Source organism: Hirundo rustica, chromosome 7, assembly GCF_015227805.2.
Source record: "Hirundo rustica isolate bHirRus1 chromosome 7, bHirRus1.pri.v3, whole genome shotgun sequence".
Lineage (NCBI taxonomy): Eukaryota > Metazoa > Chordata > Aves > Passeriformes > Hirundinidae > Hirundo > Hirundo rustica.
This window is the reverse complement of record NC_053456.1, coordinates 37,564,967-37,589,179: the sequence shown is the minus strand read 5'-3', so window position 1 is coordinate 37,589,179 and position 24,213 is coordinate 37,564,967. Positions and strand designations below refer to the sequence as shown.

Sequence of the window (24,213 nt, the reverse complement as noted above, 5' to 3'; positions counted from 1 at the left end):
CATGGCCAAGTTTCTTCCCAGTGGGAAGGCAGATTTTCCTCTGCCTTTCCCACAAAACAGGCCTCTCCCAGGCTTTGCCATGACCACACCCCGAGCCACGCAGTCCCCAGCACTGGAGTCCGGTGCTGAAACAACCCCTTGCAAAGCAGCGCCTAAATGAGGATGACACTTGGAATCCACGCAAGGATGCTCATGGATCCCCAACAGGAAAAGAGGAAAAACACAGCAGAACCTCCAGGGTCTGTCACAGAGGCAAGAAATTGCCTGTGCCTGCATCTTGGGACTTTCTCCATGTCCAGGCTGAGCTCTGAGCTCAGAAGGGAAGGAAAACCAGCATCTTGTTTTTAATGACGGCCTCCGTTTCTGGAGGTTAACACCGCCCCTCTCTGCTGATCCTGCAGGATCTTTTCAAACGTTCATTTAGCTCTGCCAATGCTATTTACGTGATCACTTCAGATTGCAAGAAAAGAGCTCAATTTGTGGCTTTAATTAAGGAGTTGAGGAGGGAAGAAGTCTTGTTTTCACTGCATGGAATGGAGAGTGCAGCCCCCCTCTCTCTGGGGGGAGGAGGAGGCAGTGGGCGAAGCCGGAGGTGAGACACAAAGAAATCAGCTGGTGATGCTCAGCTCCACCTCGCTGAAAATTAAATCTGGTGACACTCTGCAGGGGCAGCTGCAAACCCCACCCAGAGGAAACAACCCCTGAGCTTTCTTGTGTTAGAAGGAGGCCAGAGCTGGAGCTCCTGGCTCAGAGCGTGGCTGAAGCCTGAGGGTGCATTGTGAACGGGGCTGCCACGATCCCGGGATGTGGGGCAGTGACGCCCGGCTCTGATCCCTGTGTGCCACTTCCCAGTGGTGCCAGGAGGGACAGCACTGTGCTGTGCCTCTGCCTGCTCCTTGCTCCTGCAGGTGATGTCCATGTGGACACAGCTCCTCCCAGTACAAACACCAGGGGAAAAGAACTCCAAAGTCTGTCATCACCCAACCACCCAGCCTGCACAGACTCCTGCAGGGCTGGAAACGGGACTGCTTCAGGTCAGTGTCCCCATCCTGACCAGTGTCCCGATCAAGAATGGAAGCTGCCTGTCAGCCTGCTCACGCTGTCAGGCAGCAGTGAGCTCTCCTGTGATGCAGAGACCGCATCAATGCATCATCTGCCCCCTCAATAAATTCTGTATGCTGCTCCATTTTCAGGAGGCACTAAGAACCGAATCCACCAACCCATGCCAGCCTGAGTGCCACAAATTAAACCTCTCTCTGGTGGACCAGAGGTGGCTCCAGCACCCTTCCACACCCTCTGCCGTTCAAAAGCTCACAAATTGCTCTCCTCCCCTTTTTTGGATTGAAAGTCTTGGCCTCTGTCTGTTTAACCCCATTCCCCCTTGTCCTGTCACTCTGTGGTGACAAGTGTCTCCTCCTCGAGGTGACCCCAAGATGGAAGGTTCATTCTTCCTCTGTCCAGCCACTCAGGGAGAGATGGCCTCCAATAAATGCCCTCAGTTTCACTCTGTTCTGTAAAATGTTGCAAAATCAGAGCCTTTTCTCTTTTCATTTGTGGACAAACTGTGCTGGCTCTGGCTAATATCTCCTGGAGGCATCTGGTGGTACCTTCTAGACACCCATGAGCTTTCAATCCTGCACACCACAGCCCCGAAGAATTCCTCTCCTCTGAAGCTGATCTGCAGCTCTTTTCCATCCTTCCTGCATTTCTCTCTGCTCACAAGACAATGTTAACAGCCCCTCTCAAGCACTGCCTATTTACAGGAGAGATTTCCCAGCCGTAATTCACATTACTGGGTGCCTGAAGATGCCTAAAAGTTATTTATCTCTGCATTAAAATACATACACATCTGCAATCTCCTTGTCCAAATTAAAGCCAAGTTGCTCACTCCAAGCCAGCCCTCCATCGTTAGAAGGAATGCATGAAGAGGTGAGGGGGAGGTGAAAAGCTCCGTTCAGGGCAATGGGAGCTGTTGCACTCACTTTTGCCAGCGATGCAGCAGCACAATAAGGAAAACGTAACACAGCAGCAGCTCCCAGTGGGACAGGGACCTCCTGGTGGCCCCACATCCACTCCTGGCTCTCCTCACACCGAGAGGGTCACATCATCCAGGCTTTGCTCAGACAATCCCAAGTATCTGCTGCCTTGGAGTCTCATGAATGCAGGGGCCCCACTGGAGTTCCCTAAATCGTGAGCTGGCACCCAGTGACAGAGACTGATTTAGGCCTCACTGCTTTGCACTGTGGTTAGAAAAATACTGATGGCTCGTTATCCGTCTTAATCAGCAGCAGCAAACAAATGAGGGACAGGGAGACATCCAGAAGGGAATGCACCACATTACTCCTCCTTATTGATAGCACTGTTACTTAATGTGATGTAGAGACGTAACTTCAGGCATCACTAAATACTGGAGCAGGGTGGTTTTGGTGCAGGGAAGATCTATGGGTGCAATTTAAAAGCTGTCTGTCTGGGAGCGGTGACATCCATGGGTGCCGATGCCAGTCCCAGCTCCAAGGACAGGCTGGACACCATCCCTCACCAAGACAAATGAACACAGCTGAACTGCCCCAGCTGAAGATGGTGAAGCCCCACTCCACTGTTCATCTGCTGTGAGTGTGGGATGAGCAGGACAACAGGAGACCAAGCCCAAGACTGAGCACAGAACCCCAGGATGGTTTGGGTTGGAAAGGGCCTTAAAGCTCATCCAGCTCCTGCCCCTGCCATGGGTAGGGACACCTTCTGCTGGACCAGGTTGCTCCAAGCCCCGTCAAACCTGACCTTGGACACTTCCAGGGATGGAGGAGCCACAGCTTCCAGTGTCTGGTGGTTTCTGGATGGTCATGTCCAACCTGCCCTTCCCTGGGCACGGCCCGTGCCGGGGCAACAGAGCTCTGGCTCAGGCCCTTGGCACAGCTCACTCGGGGAAGGCAGCATGGAGATGGTGGAGCAAAGCTCACGATCTGGGCACACCAAAGAAAAGAATGCAAGCAGTACATTTCCCACTGCTTCAGATGATGGTATCTGCCTCCATGGGAAATGGCCATTTCCCCTGGTCCTGTGCACCCAGCCCCTCTGTTTCTGATCCCAACTGCACCAAAATCAAAGCTGAGAGCACATCCAAGTGCACTTTGAGCTCTCTGCAAAACCTCCAGCCCCAGTCTGCCCATTTGACTGGGTTTCTAACCCAGCGGTGGCTTGGGGACTGCTGCCCAGCAGGGTTAGGAGCTGCTGCAGTGCAAATTAATGGGTATCAAATTTATAACCCTTTATTCACTCCACTGACTCATACACCCAAACGGGGCAGCCTTGAAGTGAAACCGAGGAAGTTTCACCTGGCTGGAAGAGCCAGCACATGGATCAGCTTCCAGACAGCAGAAGAGCAGCTCCCAGTGCTTCAGACTCATCTGTAAATCCAGGGCTTTCCCCCCTCCTTTTAGTGTAAAATACAGGTTGGCATTTGCAAAGTCACCCCTGGGATTTACATCCCAAATTCCTCTTCATTTTGAAAGGATCTGTGTGTGCAAATACCTTGAGCAGCACTGAAAAGTTTAGTGTACAGTAAAAACACCTGCAAAGGCGAAGGGCCCAGCACTGCATAGGCAGGAACTTTGCATCCAAAGCAGGTTTTCTGAACCAGGTTTCATTGTGCACACTCTGGGCTAGAGAAGGAAAACTGTAACACCTCAAAGCCAGCAGTAATCATCTATTAAGGGAGCAATGTGTGTTTCAGCATTTACCTAGGCAAATAAACAGAATTAGCTCTTAAAAATCTTCTTGAAGACAGCATAAAGCTTTGGGAGAATACCAGAGGGGTTTTTTTGTTTGTTTGTTTTTGGTTTTTGTTTTGTTTTTTTTTTTTTTTTTTTATAATACAGGTAAATTGTAATTGTCGGCAATGAAAGCCACTCTAAGGTAACTTTAACCTTTCAGGGGTGTAACAGGCTTTCAGAAAGTTGTCTAAATAGAAACTTCCCAAAATGAATGCCAACAGCACTGAAGGTGCATTTATTTTTTTAATTGTTCAAACACAGTGTGAGGTGAGGTGGGGTTTTGTGAGCTGGTATCAAAGAGATTAATTTAAAATAAATCCATTAATAGAACTACTGCATCAGCTAACAATGTTACCGGTAAAATCAACAGCCAAAGGGAGGAAAAGTTGGACCTTCCAGAGACTAAACCTTTAGGTGAAGAAAAGAAGAGAATAGAAATGCATGCATAACGTGCTGTAGTGTTTGTGCTGCCCTCACCTGAGCACTGGCTCGGGTTCCAGGAGCAGCCATGGAATGACGCGTGCTATGGGACAGCTCCAGTCCCTGTGACTGTGCCGCTGTGGCCAGCGCTTCCCAAGGAAGGAACTGTGATGCAGAGAAGCAAACTCATCCAAGGACTTGGCTGGATGTTCACCCTGCAGTGGTCTGGGCAGCTCCCAGGGACACTGGGACACTGTCAGGGAGCAGCCGTAGCTCTTGGTGCATGCAGGCGTGCGAGGACACCGCGATCGAGGGAAATCAGGGCCCAGATAACCCCTGCATGCCAAAAGCTGTGGTCCCTGCCCAGGTATCTCCACTCAAAGGCAAAGGTTAACAACAAAAGAATAACAAGCAGGACTTTTTCCCTGGGTCTGGTGAGCTTTTAGCCAACTTATTCACCTCTTGGTTGCGCTTCGTGTGAAAATATAATGATTTTTATGGCCCACTTTAACATTTTTATGTCTTTTTTTTCTCCAGAAAAAAAATCTCACATTTGGTGTAAGAATTAAAACAGTATTTCACACTTAACTGCAATCACAGATGATGTATGGAAGAGAGCTGGCTTCATGTCAACTCAACATAAAGCCAGAATTGAATCGAACTTGGTCACTACAGCTGTGCGATGCTTTATGGGGTGAGGGGATTTTTTCACATCAGTCATAAATGAAATGGAAACTGTGACTGGGCTCATTTTGTGTTAAACAGGAGGAAAAAAAGGTAGGGAAGAACCAGGACTGCCACACATTTGTCTTGAGTTGCTCCTTTAGAGGTGGAGCGTGCTGCAAACCCAGCCCAGCGCCAGGCGATGCTGCAGTGGCAGTCGGTGCCTGTTGGCACAAAGCCCTGCCAGGGCAACGGGGGTTTCCTGAGCTGTGGGGAACCACATGCTTGGGATCAGCTCCAGTCCGTCTGGAAAACATCATCACTGCACTCCAGATCCCTGTGGGATGGGGTCAACTGATGGAAAAATGCCCTCAGGCCTTTCTGCCATCATGGCATGAATGTCATGCTTGGAGGGCACCAGCACGGTCCCACTTGTGTTTCCCAGCTGGTGACAGATTTTTCTGATGGCAGTTTTCAATATGAGCTTGTGTCAGAAATGGGATTTCAAAACAAAGATTAAACTTTCCATGTAAGGAAGGAGCTGCTGTGGAAACCATTTCTTCCTGCTCTTGGCTTGTGTTTGAGTTGCTGGGTTTTCTGCTTCTGACTGAGCAGAACCCATCTCCTGCTGCCTTCACCACCGTTCCCATCTCCCTGGCCTCCACAGTCTCCACCACTGTTCCCAGCCTCCTGGCCTCCCTCATGATGGACACAGAAATTATGGCCATGGGTAGGCAAGACCCATGTGAAAGGGGACTTTAATGTTAAAAAGTTAAAGTCAGTCAGCAGAAGTTCCCCTTCCAGCCAAAGGATGGATCTTCTGGGGTTGTTTAACACTATCAGCCTTTGGATCTGCCTGTTTTCATCCCTATAAATTTAGGATGGGCTGCAGCGGCAAAGCTCCCGTTTCCATGCAAATCTATACAAATGATTGATTACCTGTAGAAATGGAATAAGCACAATGGCAGGAACAGTATTTCTTGGTTTATGTGGGGAATTTAATTACCTGCCTGTGGCAAAGTAAAGGAAAATCAGGAGAACATCTTCCCTGACCCCACCCCAACCATTAAGCCTGGTGTTAGAGAGACAGGACATGGCACTGCTGTGCCAAAATCTGCAACTCCTGAGGAAACAGGAGGAGGAAGGAATGGAAGGGGCAGGGCAGGATGGGTGGATGGATCTTGAGGACACACATGGGGAGACCAAAGCACTGCAAGGACAGGCAGACCTCACTCTGATCGACAGAACAGACAAGCAGAGGTTGGTGCTTCTGGAATAAACAGGCCCCTAAACACTTCTGCTGGGACCTGTCCTGATTTCTCCAGAAGCTGCAGAAGCAGCTGTAATCCATGTTTTGTCCCATGCTTTCCTCTTTCCCTAGCTGAATTTAAAGGTATCCATGGCATTTCCAGGATGCTTTCAGATGGTGCCGTGCAAAGAGTCTGGCTGGTGACAGAAACAAAATGAGCAGTGCTGGTTTTTCATGGGAACAGTAGCATTCAGTGAAATCACCCAATGAAAAAGGAAGGTCCTTTCCTTTGCTCATCACTCTGGGTGTCACCACGAAAGCCATAACCACAGTGCACGTGGACCTTTACACTCTGCCAGGTGTGATATTGTGCTGATGTGCTGGGACAGGACAGTTACTCTGTGAGGCAGCAGCTGGGAATGAGGAAAGACTATGGAAAAAATATGGTGCCTACACGTGGTTCTGCATCCCTCCTGCCCAAACTTCCCAAATGCTTCGTTACCCTTCTCTGCAGTCTGTTCTTATTACTTAATTCCTGGATGAAACTCTTGCCCACCCTCTGGTCCCAGTGGCACTACAGGATCTAAAGGGCTCACAACCTGTTACCCTGCCACATTCCCCTGGGACAGAGCAGCGCACTGGGCAAACTGAGGCACAAAGGCCGTGGGGACTCGTGAGGGGATGCAGGTTATTCAAACTAAACGCAGCAGAAAACTGTATTTGACTTGCAGCAGCAGGAAGGTCTGAGGCTGCAAACTGCAAACTTCCCAGTGTGATGGGAACTGGTTCACAGCTTATGGGCAGAGGGAAGGAACTGTGGAACAGGGTGGCAAAGTGATGGACAACGACTTCCAAAAATTCCCCATTTCTGAGTGTTCCCACACTCTTCAGCTAGTATTCCCTGCCTTGTTTCTTCCACATTCATTTTGTGCCTTAGATTTTTTTTTAAAATCCAGAAGGGGGATTTAGGCATTAGAACAGCTACTGACCTGATACGAGTTAATGATTTTATAAAACCCCTAAAAAATGCTTTACTTTAAAAGATTGATGTTTCCTATTGTATTTTTTCAATGCCAATTAATTACTTAATTCATTAGCAATGTAACACAGGAATAGTCTTTGAAAATCTGCTGCTTTGTGTAGATGCCTTTAATTATGGATAATTAAATACTGTGGAAGGACCTCATTACACCTCTGAGCGTTTTCTAATCTGGAAAATGAAACACACTCCTGTACTCCTGAACACATAAAACAAAAGCTGAGCCCAACAGCCAGAGGAAGTAAAAAGAGATGGGAAAACAAACACCCCCAAAGCCAGAACCCCTCCAAACCCTGCAACTAAAAGAGGGTGGAGATTCCTAGGGAGGCTCGAAGGCTTTGTGCATGCCCTGACATAGGGCTGGAGCCAGACCCTGCCCGGCTGGGGTACAAGGGGGAGCCCAAGTGTGCTCAACGTGGAGCTGCTGCAGCCAGCAAACAAACATGGCTCAGAACAGAACTCCCTGTCAGCACTTGCTGAAGCTGGGAACAGATTTCCAGATGGTTCCTTGTACGTACAGCAAAAACTGCCAAAACTGCCACCAAGAGCAAAGCACTCTCCAAACATAATCATAGCTGACCTTGGAAGAGGAAAACCTGCCAGTGGCAGAAGTTACACTGTTGGTTTCTTTCTGTCTCAGAGTTTTAGCCCCAGAAGAAAGCCAAGGAAATGCCTGATTTGAAGACAGCATTGCCCCAGTGCCTCTGAGACAGATCCCCTCCCTGACTCTCACTTTGCATCCTTCCTCCCTGGGCCATGAAGTGATTGCCAAACTTAGGGAACAAACTCTCTTGTCTTTATGTATTTCTCAGCTGGCAGATTTTTGGAGAAAAATTAGGACAGGTCTTATGAAATGTTAGGGGCAGGATGACATGAGGGGCACAAATACATGTCTGGCACAGATTGAACTGGAGACTAAAAGAAGGGAACTCTCACCCCGAGCACGTGGGCTGCCTGCCTGCCCTAAGTCAAAGCAGCAATGTGGCACATTGCTACTGCATCCCTGCCCGTGGCAGCGGGTGGAACTGCATGGTCTTTAAGGCCCCTTCCAACCCAAACTGTTCTGTGATGATTTGTGGTGCTGATGTCCAAGTGTGGGGTGCTGCCCTGCCACAGAGATCCCCTCCTGAGGTGCACTGCCCAAATCCTTGACACGGGAGCTGATTTCAGCAGAGAAATGCAGGAACTCAGCCACCATGAGGTGAAGTGCACAAGGAGACCCTGCAGCACAGGGACACGTTGCTGGGATGCGGTGCCCATGGCATTTGTCAGGATTCCTGCTGGATGCTGCCAGCTGCCAGGCCTGCCAGCAGTGCCAGACCCACTGTCGCTTCCACCTCACCCGCTGGTGAAATTTGGGACATGATGAGCTTGTGCCGGGGATTTCATTTCATTATTTTTGCCCAACAGAATAGTGGGAAACAGGAAGTCAAGGATGTCTTGCTGACCCCCACGGCTGTAGCCTGTTAAAACACACAGTGATGAGAGCCACTGGTTGGCCCCACCTCGGAGCCAACATTCAACCAGCCCATGCAATCCCTGAGTTACTGCAGACTTCCCCGTGCCAGCGCTTCCCATACCAGGGCAAGCTGTGTCTAGAAAGCCCAAACCTCAGTCAGGAGAACAAAACGCACACGTTTTCTTGATGCACTTGGAGCCTCACCTTCATGTGTGGCAAACCCTATTCCAGCAAGGAAAAGCTTTCACACAGGGCTTTGGAACACTGGGGCATCCACGGGTGGAAGAGCCCAGCCTGCCTGGCACAGGTTGTCCCGAGCAGTCTGATAGTGCCTGTCAGCATCCCACAAGAACCTGTCAAGTTTTGCCACTGCCACTGCTCTTAATTAGTTGATCCTCTCCTCTCCTCTCCTCTCCTCTCCTCTCCTCTCCTCTCCTCTCCTCTCCTCTCCTCTCCTCTCCTCTCCTCTCCTCTCCTCTCCTCTCCTCTCCTGCATCACTCTCATATCCTATCCTCTCCTCTCCTCTCCTCTCCTCTCCTCTCCTCTCCTCTCCTCTCCTCTCCTCTCTCTTGGTTAGAAGAGGAGCTTGGGCACATGAACCCAAGAGAGAGAGCGCAGGCAGCACTTCCCAGAGGGAGAAAACAAGCCCAGGAGAAGGGGGAGTGCAAACTGCAAAAACACACACAACAGAGGAGCGAGGAAAGTCCTGGGTGTTTCTTGCTGGGGGCTCGTAGTGCCTTCTGTGGAGGCCACTCCTCTTTCACCAGCTCTTCTCTAGCCTTTAGATCCAGATATCATAGGTTAGCACAATTCTGTTTTCTAGATATAGAGAAATGCAAAATGTTTTTTCCCTGCTCTAACTGCGGTGTAGTTGGGGGGAGGAGGACAATGACCTATCAGAAAGCAGGCTGGGATAGTGGCAGCTAAGTTGACCAGTGAGAGCTGCTGGTGCGACTTTGGAAGGAACATTTAAAACTGATCTGCTGACACTGCTCACTCTCTTGCTTCGGTGACTTGCCATGCGGTAACAAGGTGGTCGGGCTCTGCCGCCTCTCTGGGCGGCCGGGCCGGGCCTGGCCTGGCTGGGTGTCTGAGGGCCGCTGCCTGCACGGGGAAGGTTTGGCCCGGCTGAGCCCCTTTCCCTCGCTTGCTGGCAGGGGAGAGGGGCAGCTGCAGCTCGGCAGTGCGGGGCCATGTGCTCACACCATGGCAGAAGGGGCCAAAACATGGCCCAGCTTCAGCACTGCTGGCAGCGGAGAAAGCAAGCCTGCAGCTCCATAACAACTCTGAGCTGGACTGCCCTAGATGAGACCGAGGGGTGGAAAAAGAGACACATAGCTGTGCAAGCCCGGGCAAAAAATGTAACCCTTTCTTAGCGATACAGAACTTTTAAAGCACAAATCTTCCTTGAGAGAAAGAAGAAAACAGAAGGTACACGGAACAGACACTGCATGAAGTCAGTTAGATGAGCAGTGAAAGAACTAATAATATCGGAATAGGATTGAAGAAGTGGACATTTTTAACCGGACTCTTCTAAGGTAAATTATGAAGAAATGAACTGTTCTTTGCAGCATTCTTAGTATTATTTTTGGGTTGAATGCTATTCTAATCAAAATTAAGGACTGGTGTAATAGAGATTTATTTGGGAACTTTGAAACCCCCGCTCCTGGGTCAAAAAAGGAGGTCTCAGCCTTTTGAGACAAAGATAATTTTAGATAAGAAGAAGTATTCGTAAATAATACCCCAAATCCACTGAGAAGCTCTGCGGATAGAACATCACAGTCCGCGAAAACTCCCGGCGGCAGCAGATGTGTAACAGTACTGGACTATTGTGTCTTGTAAGCAAACATCTTCATAAAAGATCTTAGAAGGACTCTTCTCCTAAGATAATGTGTAGTTACGTCTAAGTAGTGAAACTGACTGAAAATCCTAAGTTGTGTCTTTCTATGTTGTTTAATAAGAAAGTTAATAGTTTGTAAGAGGAAAGAAGCGTGTTTTTAAAGTTTCATTCTGTTTTAGTTTTAGGTTTTTTTCTTCTATTCTTTTAGTGTGTGTTAATAAAACCATTTTTTATTCATTTTTAAGCTTAAGCCTGCTTTGTTTATTTTTCTCCTAACCTCTCCCTCCCACAAAAATATTAACGCTAAAACCCCTACATTAATATTAGTGTTTCCGCCCGGTTTTATTAAATTAAAACCACTACACCATAGATACAAGTTGATCCAACCAGGAAACCCAAATAACCATTTGGCCAGGTTGTCTCTCAGGTCTGGGTGAAACTGTCCAGGCTTCTACAGGCACAGGAACTGGCCCTGACTCTTTTTTTTGCATGTGAAACCTTCACTGTCGAGCTGTTAGGATGAATGAGAGGGGGGCAGATCCTCAGCTGCACACAAAACATGGATGTTTCCCTCAGAGCAAGGCAGCCAGGCCACTTTACACCAGCCTCAGGAACTGGATCACAGTGGTTTTACGCTCTGGGCGTGCATGATGTAGCCAAGACAAAAAGCGGTTTCTGTACAAAACCCAGTAAATATATCTAATTGTTACTCTTGTGGGCAGGTTTTCATTTTTAATCACAGTTTCCCATTTAATTTACAATTTAATAATTACAGTCTGACGTTGCCTGTAATAATACATTTCTTTTTTGTTTGGCACAGTTTGAAAAGTAACCAGGAATTCCCTCCTGCTGCTTTCCTTGTAGCACAGGCGGGCGTTAGGGGGGATCAGTCACAGCCCTTACTGTCCGTGGTGAGAGCTCCCAGGGACCCAGGGGCAGCCACAGCTTCTGGGGGCAGTCTGTGCCCTCACAGGGAAGAGTTTTTTCCCAGTGTCTAAACCTACCCTCTGTCAGTGTGAAGCCATTGCCCCCTGTCCTGTCACTCCAGCCCTTTGTAAATAGCCCCTTTCCAGTCAATCCTGGACCTGGTTACTTACCCAGGTGAGAGGGAGGGCCAAGCACGAAGGACATTTCCCATCACAGTCAGAGCTATTTTCTCCCAGTCCTCTCCCACTGACACGGGGAGGGAAAGTCAAAGGTGCAAATGCTTTCTGCTTTCAGTAAAAATCAGAGCAGGCTGTCTGAAACAATCAATAGGGCAAAAAGCCCCTTTGTTTCTGTCTTCCCCACTGAAATATTCCAAAGTATAAAATAAAGATCTACATCTAAAACCATGTCACCCCCTTTATCCTCCCAGATCTGATGGAGTTTGTTCTCAAAGCATTAAATGGGGCATCTCATCACTTCCAGGTTTTTTTCCCCAACCCTTTTAATGTACAAACAGCAAGTTTGCTGTAATTGGCTTTTTTCCCAGGGAGGTTTCAGTGAGTCAGCATTTTCTGACCAACACATTCCCATCTTCTTCAAATACTTTCAGGCAGCTGCAGTGAAAAAAGTCAGAACTTTGACAGCCTGGGGAGAACTTTGTGTTCTCATCTTCACACAGACACACTGCTCTCAACAGATCCTGAGCATGACACCAGCACTCCTCTTTTTGGAACATCAGCTCCTGCTCCATTTATTCCAACAAACTGCTTCCCTACCTGGCACAAAACATTTGTAACCAGGACAGATTGTGGCTTAGTTGATGTAAAATGAGTTATATCAGTTGGCATCCATTGTGGGTCCATAATGACCCCTTTTCCTTTGAACTCCTCAGTGAATTCCTTGAGGGGATAATGATTTTAGAAGTGGGTACAAGTGGAAGGTGGACATCGTGGAGTTCACCTTCATTCCAAACTGCTGATAGGGTCCCTCCTCTGTCCTTGAGCTGCATCAACACGGCCGGAGCTGCAAGGAACTGACCCAGGCCAACCCCACCAGCCACAGCAAAGAAAACAACATCCTCTCCTCGTTCCCACCAGGCTTTTATTGCTCCATGACCAAGCCTAAGCTCTTCAGTCTTGGGCAGTAATTCAGATCAACACTGCAGAAGGGTTTTTGAAACACCAACAAGGAGAGCAAGAAAGGAACCCCGGCAGCAGCCAAGCTCTTTTGCAGTTTGTGCTGCAGGGATAGAGCCAAGGGAAGCCTCGTGCTGCAGCAGCAGTGCCCTGGGGCTTGGCCTGCTGAGCTGCACCTGTGCAAAGCCAGAGAACGAAGCAAGGCAGCTGAGAGTGAGGGGGTGGGAGGAAATGGATGCTGATGTTCGTGGACAGCTCTGAGAGCACCTTGCACAACACGGAGTCAGTGATGGGATGGCTGGCGCTGTCCCAGCCTCTCCCTGTCCTACAGGAGCCTCCCACAGGCAGCACAGCCCCACCCCTTGTCACACAGACCACCACCGCCACCCACACCCGCTGTCCTTGCACCTTCACCTGGCTGCACTGCACCAAACTGAGGGTCAATCTGGCAAACAGCTCCACCAAAACTGCATTTGTTTTTGTTCTGCCCAGGTGATGCACTTCACCAGCAAATCAGGGAGAGAGATGAAGAAAAACACACGTCCAACCCTTTAGTTTCTCCAGCCAAAGTGATGGATGAGTTGGCAAGTGACAGGCTGGGGCAGTGCATGGCCACACAGGAACAGCCAGGCTGAGATTACTGCCCTGCTGTCCTTCACAGAGCTGTGCCCGTGTGGGAGGGACAGAAGGCTGCCCTGAAATACAGCACCCTGCCCAAGGAGAGGGGATGGACATGTAGGAAAGGTGGAGGGAAGGAAAGGAAGCAAGAGGAAAAAACCTGTAAGCATCTTTCTTTATTTAAGTGTTCTCAGACTTGCCTAGCTCTAATCTTTAATTCATATTTTCATTACAGTCTCTTTGCTCTGTAAAGTCTGCATTTCATGTAAAAGGAGCAGCTCAAACATAAATTATTTGACATAAGTCAACCCCTTCTTAAAGTCCTCTCCTCGACATATGTGTAGGCTCCAATAAAGAAGCATTAAACATTCATCAAATTAGAAATACATGAAGACAGTGTCTGCCACTCTTCTTGTACAGATATGGTTCATAATCCCAACCCTCTAGAGCAGCCAAAGCGAACCCTCTCTAACCTGTTCAGAAACCCTGACCATGCAAAACTTCCCAGCCTCCTGGAATGTGCCTCTGGAGCACCCAGACGTATCAGTAGGGCAGATCCTCAGCTGGAGTAAATCAGAGTGCAACAATGCTGTGTTTCACACCAAGTGACACCGACACGAGATTTGGTTTTAAGCTTCTCTTGCAGCAAAATTGTTCACAGCAATGTCATTGCCCCTTCTCTACAAGGCACTATCATGATGATAGTGAATCCTGAACTACCACTCTCACAGGCCAGTGCACACAAACTTCAGCAACATTTCCCCAAGGGGGAACAATCATGAGCAAAAGCCTCTTCATAGATATCTCTGGGTTTGAAGAATAGTGCGGACCACGTAGCATTTCCCACATCTCTGAGAGCCATGTCCACTGAAAGAGAGCTTTGGAGCTGGTCCCATGCCACAGACGGCTTCTTGTGATCCTCCCTGATGCTCCTCTGCAGGGTGCCTGTTGCATTCATCCCAACTCTGCTGTGGTGGAAGTGTTGGTAGGACCTGGGGTACAAATCCGGGGTAGCAGCTTTCAGCTCCTGCCTGGCCTTCAGCAGTCAGGCAGAGCCTTTTCCTGCCGTGTTTAATCTGTGAATTATCCCTTTCTTGCTTGCTGGGCCGAGGCAGAGCACACAGAGGCTGGGGAAGCAGCAGGTGACCCGTGCAGGTGAGCATGCCGAGTTCAGGGGCCGCTGTTCCGCTGGCCCCAGGCTGCAGCTCCCTGGGAAGGGAGCTCTTCCAGCAGCAGCATCCCTGTCACCGCACAGCCCAGCAGCCCGGCTTTGTGTGAGCACTGAGCTCTGTGATAGACTTAATCACATTAAGTGCTGCTCTGTTCAGGGCTTTTTTGTTCTCTAAAGCCTTTTCCTCCCCCTCGTCGCTCTCAGTCTCAATTTCTTTGAAACTTCACGAGGTGGCAGATTCAACGCAGCCCTCCCTGATGCCGTCCAACACCAGGATGGCTAATTTTGGAAGTTTTAACTTTTCCAAAGCTTTTCACTGTTACAGAGGCCTCTTCCAACAGCCGTGACCAGGGGGAGCACATCAGTCTTGAATCAGCAGGGCATTTAAGCATCTGGATAAACCAAGTGCTGGAGATTTCCAAAGCAATGGAGGATCTAGCTCTTGACAGATGCTTTCATGTCTAATTCTCACCACCAAGTTCAGCATCTACATGCCTTTAACCCCTTGGCCTGAAGCGATCAGATGGACAAGCTCCACTGAAAATTAGTTTCTCAAGGAACAGTAAAGCAAGCACTGGAATATTTGTCAGGCTGGTGTCTGCCTGGCCCAAATGTACCTCCTCATTTTCAGGCTTGATCTTCTACCAGCTTTCAAATCTATCCTTTCTTTCCTCTGTTGGTAATCAAATCACTGCTTTAATCGAGCTAGAAGGGCACCACAGTTCACACTCCTGCTGGTCATCACAAAGAACATTATCCAGTCCTTCCCGTGGCCCCTCGGGCTGACACCTGAAGGGCGTGGTGGCCGTGGGGGTGACCAAGTGCCCCAAAGGTTGGCTGCCATCAGAAATTCACAACCATGCAGGGTGATGCGGCTAAGCTTATGCTACTGCCTTCAGCTGCCAGGACCTGGGGAGAGGATGGTGGAGTCCAGCAAAATCCGGTGTGGGGAGCACTTCTTCTCCTTGGCTGGGCGCTCCCTTGCATCTGCACAACCAATCAGCACATTGCATAGACTGTGACTGGAGGGGGTTTAAGTGCAATTTTAAAATCTGGCCATTTCAGGAATTCCTGAAATAAATTAGAAGAGGAATTTTATTTAGTTTTTGTTGTTTTGTTTTGTTTTGTTTTTCTTTAAAGGGATCTCCCCATGGCTCCAAATCACTGTTTTCCACAAAGCAAATGAACATGAAGTCTTCTCTCATCCTCTTGCCACATTTTCTGTTTCGCCTTTATCCTCCAACAGTTGTATATACTCAAATGGCAAACAAAACCATGTCCTGTCCCCAAATCCTTCCCTTTTTTTTTCTCAAACTTTTAGTATTTTTTTTCCATGCTTCCTTGATTTTTTTCTCACTGATCACGTTGGAAGCAGAAGCTTTCCAAAACAATGACCTGGAGCTTCAGCGATCCACATCTTGCAGATAAATAACAAGCTACATTTATGCAATAAAGCACCAGCACTGGATTATTCCATATTAAAACCTTGGCACTTTCCAAGACAGTGATACTTTGGAACAACAGAGACCATGTGGGGAAGGGTTTTTGTCATTGCTGGTTACCAACATGCACTGTTAATCCATCCCCTTCACCTAAAAGAATTTACACTGACATGGATCCTTTTGTCCTGAAAAATCCCTGTGGGTTTTACAAGGAGAACAGCTCCCACTGCCCTCCCAGGGCAAGGCCTGGGCAGGGGTTTGGCTGTGTCCCTGGCAGGGAAGGAAGAGCCCTGCTCCCTGGCTGCATGGCCAGTGCCTCTTTCTACAGCATCCACACGTTCCTGCCCTGCTCGCTCTGGGAACGGAAACGAAGCTCATGAACCACCTCTGAACTGGCTGGGCCCATGTCCAGACACCAACTGCCCCACGCCCACAGCACAGCTTTTCCAAAGGGACACCCCCTGGCACTCCCAAACATCTCCCACTCCCAAAAAATGCATTCCCTCATAGCACTTGCTAAGAAGAGGCAGCCTCAAAGGTCTGCCCCCAGGTGTTCTTCTACACAGAGACACGCAAAGCTCGCTCAGGGACACGCGTAACATGGAACTGTTTGCCAAAGAAAAGGCTTCAATGGGCTGGGGAAATCCTTGGGGGGTTCCTGAGCAAGACACACTGCGCTACAGCAGGATCAGGCTGGGGTGCAGAATGCTTATTTCAAATTAACTCCAACGGAGAAATAATGAGTAGCGAGTTTATATTTCAGTAAATTAAGAGAGAAGCTTAGGTAAAATGTGGGTTTATATGCACGGAAATAAATTATTATTTACTCACTTTTGCGCTCATGCCCTCATATATGAAGACTTTTGTAGGGATTTATTAATATTTATAGCACATTAGAACATATACCCACAAGAGCTGTGCCTGAAGACATGCTATTTTACCAATGTAAAATGTGTTGAAGGTCAAAGGGATCTTTCACTTGTGTGTGGATGGCAGGATCAGCTTCTTTACTTGGGAATCTGTATCAACTGTGATAATTTAAAACTTTAATTAAAGACTCAGTGACAGATTATCTATGAAATGTCTTCCTGCCCAGTACTCCATCACGAATGTCTCCAGAAGCCCAGGCTGAGTAAGCACACTTGCCAGGAAATATTTCACTGTCGACATGTTAGCTTTTATCTGGCTCTCTGGGTAACAAATTCTTCTGTTGAGGATTGGTCACAACAAAAATTAAATTAGAGGCAAAACCAGACCCCAACCCAAAAATTTATAATGTGTTTTGTCCATCCCTCAAGAAAACGAAACAGGGAATTTCTCCCTTTGTGCACTGCAGTAGGTGAGAGTTGCTTGGAGCTGGCAAAGAAGAGGAACCAATTTAATCTGGATCACAGATTAAACCAGCTGAAGCGATGTGAGGGGTGATATGCTGGGGATGCCACCCATCCCAGCATCCTGCAGATTCCCAGACCACATCCAAAGGAAATGGGAAGAGCAACCTCCAAGCGATGCATGGAAAAGGAGTTAAAACACACACACAGCACCAGGGCTCACCCCACAGCAGTGGGTGAGTTTATGGGGAGGGACAGGCAGAGGCCTGGGAATGAAGAGCGCAGGGTGAGAAGGGCCCAGGAACAGAACGCAGGCACCTCGACAGCCCTGGCCATGGGAGCATGCAGACCTCGCCGGGAATTTTTGCTTGGAAAGGCTCTGGCATAGGCAGAACGGGTGGATGTTCTCACAGAACTGCAGCAGAACCTGGGGTGGCACCATGAGCTGGACTCTAACAGGGACAGGCCATTCAGAGATCCTGCAGAGGAGAGAGTTAACAGCAGTGACACACTTTTGTCTGGAGAAGTCACAGGAACTGGAAATAACAACTCGGGGCCATAATTCTGTGGTCTGTCACTACCAGGAAATGTGAAATCCAGTGACCTTTCATCTCTGTGACAGAAATGCTGCACAGCACCTGAAGCCATCGCCCTTAAAATCCACTCTGACAAACTGATGATAAGACATGAGGAGAAAACGTCCTCTGCCTCCCTCATCCCCAAATCTGAGCCTCCCAGTGAAGTCGTGTGCCCCGTGTGGGATGTGGCATCCCTTGCCAGCCTTGAATGAGCTGCTGTGGTTACTGAGGCACAAGAGTACAATTTAATTTCTTTGGCCTAAAAGGAATAGATCTCCAAAGCCATTTGGTCAGACTGCTCTTAAATGATGGGAGAGAAATCAGTTCTGGCTTTCTATGAATCTTCAGGCCGGGAATGTTATAATCAACAGTTTTTTGCATTATCACAGAATCACAGAATTCCAGACTGGTTTGGCTTGGAAAGGATCTTAAAGATAATCTCCTTCCAACCCCTCCCACAGGCAGGGACACCTGCCACTATCACAGGCTGCTCCAAGCCCGGTCTAAGCTGGCCTTGGACACTGCCAGGGATCCAGGGGCAGCCACAGCTTCTCTGGGCACCCTGTGCCAGTGCTCACCGAATCACAGTACTTCTGCCCTTGGCAGAATGTAATTAATAAGGTTATGAAAACCTACCTGACTGTATGGAAAGAGAATTATTCTCTCATTAACAGCAGCGACAGCTAAACAAGCAGGCAAGCCATGCTCCTAGCAGAGTGCAGCAAATGATACAGGGCTGTGTTTTACCTAAAATCAGGATTTTCCTTACCAAAATTTTAAGGATTAGCTTTTGAACGAGGATTTGCACCACAGAGATTACTACCCCCAACAACTGTATCCCTTGTTTCTGCTTGTCAGTCTGAAATTACGACCACAGGGACTAAAATCTTTCCATCACACCAGAACATGACACTGCGTCTTCACCACTTCAGCAGAAAACAAAAGCTACTGAATGGAAGGAGAAAAACAAATACATTTAAAAAGGGGCATTTCAGTCATTTAAGTGGGTCTGTCAGCTTGTGTTATCTTCATGCATTTGTGAAACTGAGCTTTAATTGACCGGCTGAAGCGGAGAGCTGAAAGACAAAATTTTGGTCTCAAGATGAACACAGTGCTGAAAACACTGTGCTCCTCATTCATTAGGATGTGTCAGAGGGATTCAGATGGGAAGAGACACAGGAGTGGCTGCTACTTCCACTGAATCTCCCAGACTGTACGAGGAAGGTGAACTGTGAGTGCCACACTCAGCCACGTCCAAGAGTAGTAACAAACTCTGATCATCAGATTCCCCACAACACAGGCACTGCCTTGGTGCCTACCAGCTTCTATCATTGTGGGAATGACTTCATTGCACTTGGGAAGGACACAGCCGAAACTGTCAGCTTGGGCCAACCATAAGCCCCAGCAGCAGCAGGAGGAGCACAAAGCCCTTCCAGCTGAGGGGTCTCCATCCCTACAGCCAGGCTGGGACCCCAGGAGGGCTTCAGCTCCCCCGTGCAGACATGCTCCTCCATCCCAAGGAACAGCCACGACCCTCCGCTGGCTGAGCTGTGCTGCAAGCCCCAGAAACCAGGATCCCCAAGGCATCCAGGCTGCTCTGAGGGGGATGGTGAGAGACACATCCCTGCCTAAACCAGGTTTCAGAGGTAGAGCTTTATATGTATCCCCAACAGGTGAGCAAAGAGAGGAGTGGAGGGATTTGGTAAAAGCACGGATGAAGCCCCCTGGTCTCTGTGAGCGAGATCACTGTGTTCCACGGTGCATTCAGCACGCAGCTGATCTTCCTCCTGTCCTCCTGTCCTTGTCCCCACCAGCAGGGGCTGCTCTTGCCTTTCCCCCTGGTGTTTTGGGCACTGTTCTGGGAAGAAGGATGCTTCTCATCCCTGGTCACCAGGGGTGTTGGGGACTGCAACACAGAAAGCCACCAACCCCCAAAGGGGGAGGCAGTGTGGTGGTTCCTGGGGGAAATGGTCATGGTGGTGATATCCAGCAGCTCCTGGAGCTCTGTGAAGGCCCCTCTGAGCCTGCACTCCTGGGAAGGCTCAGGGATGCTCCCAGAGTGGATTCGTGCGATGCAAACTGGATGGGATGTGCTGCCACTGTAAATGAGGGGATTTGGGATGGTGCCCTACAGGTCACAGGAACACAGAGGCCACACATGCTGCAGAGGTGTTTGTGGGGGTGTGAATGTGTCTGAGCCTGGTGACAGCCAGTGGGACCCACGTCACCAACCCAGGACACCAGCCTTGATGAGTGTGATGGGAACCTCACACCCAAACACAGCTGTACACAAAGGTGGTGCACAGAGCTGGTAACAAACCTCTCCTCTGAACTGCAGCAATAAAAACAAACCACTGAGACTTCCTAAGAACATTTTCTGCTTTCCAACAGAAACACAAAACTCAATGAAAATCTGACAAAATATTTTTGAACAAAAATGCAGACACAAACCTCAGGATTTCAAGTAATATATATGGCATAATTTTCCAAACATTTTTTAATTTTTCAAGTTCCTTCAATAAAAGTAACTTACATTTCCAACTCTTTGTCTTTGCTCTGTCTTACAGAGCAGAAAATGTGTTGAAAATGTTATTTCTTTACCATCATTTTCATTTAGGTACAAAAGCAGCCATTACTCTTATCCAGCAGCAGTGATATATGTGAGAGCAAATAGAGACGGATAGTGAATTCTGAACACAAGGAGCTGAATCCGAGCAGCCATTTCTTGCATGTTTAGAAAGCTGTGAAAATGTTTATGTGCAGCTGCCTTACCTTTTAATCTGTCTTCACGTCTACATTAGGAGAAAGGTGCTTTTTCAGAGACATATGTGAGTGCACGCTGTGGTACGAGACCGGGGAGACCTTTTTGGAAACAGGCTTATTTTCCAAAGAGGTACTTTCAGTCATTCCAAAACATTTCTTGAAGGTATTGATGAATCAGGCTCTAATTCATGAAATCACCTCAGCAGGACAATGACGGCCAGTGCTACACACGGACTCCAGCACACAACTAACAACGTTCTGGGCTTGGTGGGCGTCTTACCAGCCACAGGAAATGTTCTGCCATTGATTTTGGTGAGTTTTCCCTTGCCCTTAGATAATAACCATTGGTTTCTTAATGTAGGGACAAAGACCCTCTCTTTTCTCATGTATTTGATTCTCCGTTAGACTAATTTTGAGAAAAAAACAAAGCCATGAGACAACAGTCACTGATGGCAGGACTCAATCCTAAAAAACCTTTGTCAAGCTGGCCATTCCATCTTGGCTTCAAGGAGAAGACACAGGCCAGGGAGGGCAGCTTTAATTTTCACCCCATAACTGAAGCACCAGGAGAAGGAGCAGCCAGTGCAGATGGAAGCAAACCTCAGCAACAGCATTTCAATCAAATGTTTCCTTTACATCTCTGTTAAAGCCAACACAGTTCTTTCTTACCATTTTTGCAGACAGGACAACACTGCTCTGGTTCATAGACTGGGTTGACACACTCGGGAACTGCGCAGTCTGCTACAACACAGTGAACTTCATTGCTGGGCTCGCAGCGACACCATTCGCATGGCGAGGGCTAGGAACAAATCTCAAATTAGCCCGGTGCCTCCCGCAGCTCACAAGATTGCAACATCCCCATCCTGCCACAAGATAAACACATCAGCGTTCAATACCCCTTGAGTGAGCCATTCATCATGGCTGACACGAGTTAACCTCTGGCACGAAGGAGCAACAGCTGAAACAGGCAACCACAACATCAGAAAAACCAGCGCACGTCGGCCCTGTTTTCCCACGCGGAGCGCAGGGTCTTTAAGACTTCAGGTCCCTTTGCCAAAAGCCTCTAGGTTGTACCCTGCTCTACCCATGTGCTCTATCTAATACGTGTAGCCAGAAGAAGAGCAGGATTTGTGGAAAGTCATGAGTGGTGGTTCACTCTAGGAAGGGAGGACAGGCTGATTTTCCAGGCCGTACCCATCTCTCATGCAGACCAGCACTGCCAGCCACGCCCAGGCTGTTGGGAAGGCGCTGCTGGGGTGGCCTGTCCACCCCCCAGCCTCCTGGGGCGTTTTCATTCCCACTGGTCAGGGCAGAGGAGAATAGTGTTGCTCTTGGAGAGGCAAATCCATTTTATTCCCTGTTTGTGCACAGCACCTGTGTTGGGGGTCTGTCTCCCATAACACAGCCGTGAGATCTCAACCTGGCCCCTCTCCTGCTGGCTTCAACAAGGTTTGTGAGCAACAGGCTCACATAAAATATGTAAATAATTGAGAGACCAAGTAATTCTGCTGAGTCAGAGAATTCAGGATTAAAGCACCCAGCTAAATGGTTTTGTTTCAGCACCATCGATTCGGCCAGGAAGCTCTATGCACCTCCAAACTGCACGGAGTTGTTATTGTCTCAGCCTTTAAAAAGCTGTGAAAATCTGCTGAAAACATAAAAAGGTCAGTGTTTTACGGTTCCCAGTGACTTAGGGTGTGCAAGTGCCACGAAAGCACAGCAACAGAGCTAAGCAAGGAGAATAAGAGGAGGACTGAAAGGAAAAGAACTTCCTTTCAGTACCAGTAAGTTCCATACATGACTCCCAGTTTCTCAGCATCCATCACTAACATTTCAATGAGTAAATGTGGGTACTAGGAAAAAAGATCTGCTTTATATGAATCTGCAGCTGTGGGAATTCCTCAATATTAAAACATATTCCTCAATATTGAAAAAATAAAGTTGGATGCAAAGAAAGGAGGATTCATCCTGATGTATTTTAGACCACAGTGATGGCTCACTTATTTCTACAAGACAGTTACAACCTATGAGCCCTTTTTCTGGCCTGTAAAAAGATCTTCAGTTCACATCTAAGAAGCTCCATGTGTCTCCAGTCAAATAATTTATTCCCAGGAAATTCATTTCTACCTTAAAATGCACTAATTAAAGCTTCCCTTGCTTTGTCTCAGCATCTGCAGTCTTTAATTCCCATCACCTCTCATTTGCTCACGGCTTTGGCAATTTAGATAAAATCAGCACTCCTTGAGCAATGGAAGAAGTGTGTGGAGGTGGAATTCCTCTCTCTAATTATCGTTCCTCTTTCAATCCTGCTTTGATTTCTGTCTGAAGCACCAGGAATCTAAATTCATTTGACTGACATTTCTTATTCAAGGCTATTTAATAAGAAGGAACAATACAGAAGAAAACAGACAGAGCTATTTGCTGAGGGATCAATAAGAAAATTGCTGCTTTGTTTTTACTCATTTTAATCACTAATTATATGGAGCAGTAGAACTAGTAGATCTTGTGATTGTGGAAGCTTTCACTGACGTCTCCTCCAGGGCTTGTACCCATCCTCACTACTCCAGTGGCTGCAATGCTCAGAAATATGTGATGCTTTTCCAGGGCTGCAGCCCAGTCCACGGCTCAGAGAGGATCAGCACAAGCGGAAGCAGCCCCTGAATGACTCTGCAGCTGAGCAAATGAGACATGACACACACATCTTCTGCCTCAGCCTTGGTGGTGCAGCCTGAAAATGACACTGCCATAAGCCAGGATGCTGCCTGATGCTGGCAGCAGCTTTCTAAGTGGGAAGAGCTGCACACAATTAGAGAAGGAAAGCACACCCTGGCAGAACACGGAGCGGGCAGCCACCAGATGAAAAGGCTGCTTTGGCATGAACCAGACCTTTCCCTGCCACCTCCTTCACCCCGCTGTATTAAGGTCAAGCCACTTGGTCTTGTCACCAAGATCTTCCTCTGTCTGACCACTCTGGTCACTTGTCGGTGCCACTTGCCAAGGGGGACTCCCGCCCTCCTGTCCACTTGGTGTATGAGAGCCTTGGCACTTTCTTCCATGGGACCTGATCTGCAAATCCCTGCCCATTCAGAAAGGAGTCTGCCCCAAGCACACTGACTGAGCATTCTGAAACTGTCATCTGCAGGCTCTGCATCCAGGCTATTGCTTTCCCTGGTGTTACCCTTCTTGTGGAACAATTCTGGGACACTGCCCACAAAGTCCTCTATCTATTGGTACAGGCAGCAGGGAGACCAAGCAGCAAAATGACAAACTAGGAACCAGTGAGGAACTGAACCAGCAGAAGATGTCCTCAAGTTTTGTTTCCTGTTTCCCGATTTAAAGATTTATCCCCCATCAAAGAGAGGCGGTTTACAACTTTGTAGCCACTGAAGTTCAAACAACAACAATCCCAGAAAAAGAACTCTCACCCCTGCTGAAGAAGGACACTGATAAAACACAGGGGGTTTTCTGGAGGAGGAAGGAAAGAGGACACTGTCCCACATGGACAGTGCAATTGTTTTTTCTGTGTCCCTTAAACTGATATTCTGGAAAGAGCGTTACGATTAAAGGATCACAAAAGGTGGTAACTTACTCACTCCCATGTCCAAGGAAGAATAATCTCTTAGAAAACTCTGTAGGCAAGATTTCAAGAGCTGTTGGTGAAGAAACATTCTTCTGACTACTGCCCAATAGGGAAGGGTGCTCACGATGCCGGACACATGTCTGCACCATTCCATGGTCCTGTACTGCTCAATATGATTTCAGAAATGGCTCTTTCAGGAGCAAACTGGGCCCTTCTGTAGAAGGTA

General features: G+C 48.2%; 1 protein-coding gene across 4 annotated transcripts in view; it reads right to left on the bottom strand.

Annotated features, from left to right (window-relative positions):
* The window catches only part of VWC2L (von Willebrand factor C domain containing 2 like), a 45,004-nt gene that overhangs the window by 5,617 nt on the left and 15,174 nt on the right, over nucleotides 1-24,213 (bottom strand). The window contains exons 3-4 of one of the 4 annotated variants that reach the window (XR_005701601.1): nucleotides 21,077-21,206; nucleotides 13,596-15,364 (exon numbers count right to left, since the gene is read on the bottom strand). The exons of 1 other annotated variant lie outside the window; for it this stretch is intronic. Coding sequence is in view for 2 of the 3 variants with exons in the window: in XM_040069152.1 (XP_039925086.1) it covers nucleotides 15,339-15,364; nucleotides 21,077-21,206 (156 nt within the window). In the remaining variant the exon portion in view is untranslated. Of the gene's footprint in view, nucleotides 1-13,283; nucleotides 15,365-21,076; nucleotides 21,207-24,213 lie in introns of those variants that run through there. 2 more of the 4 variants (XM_040069152.1, XM_040069150.2) reach the window with 2 other exon arrangements.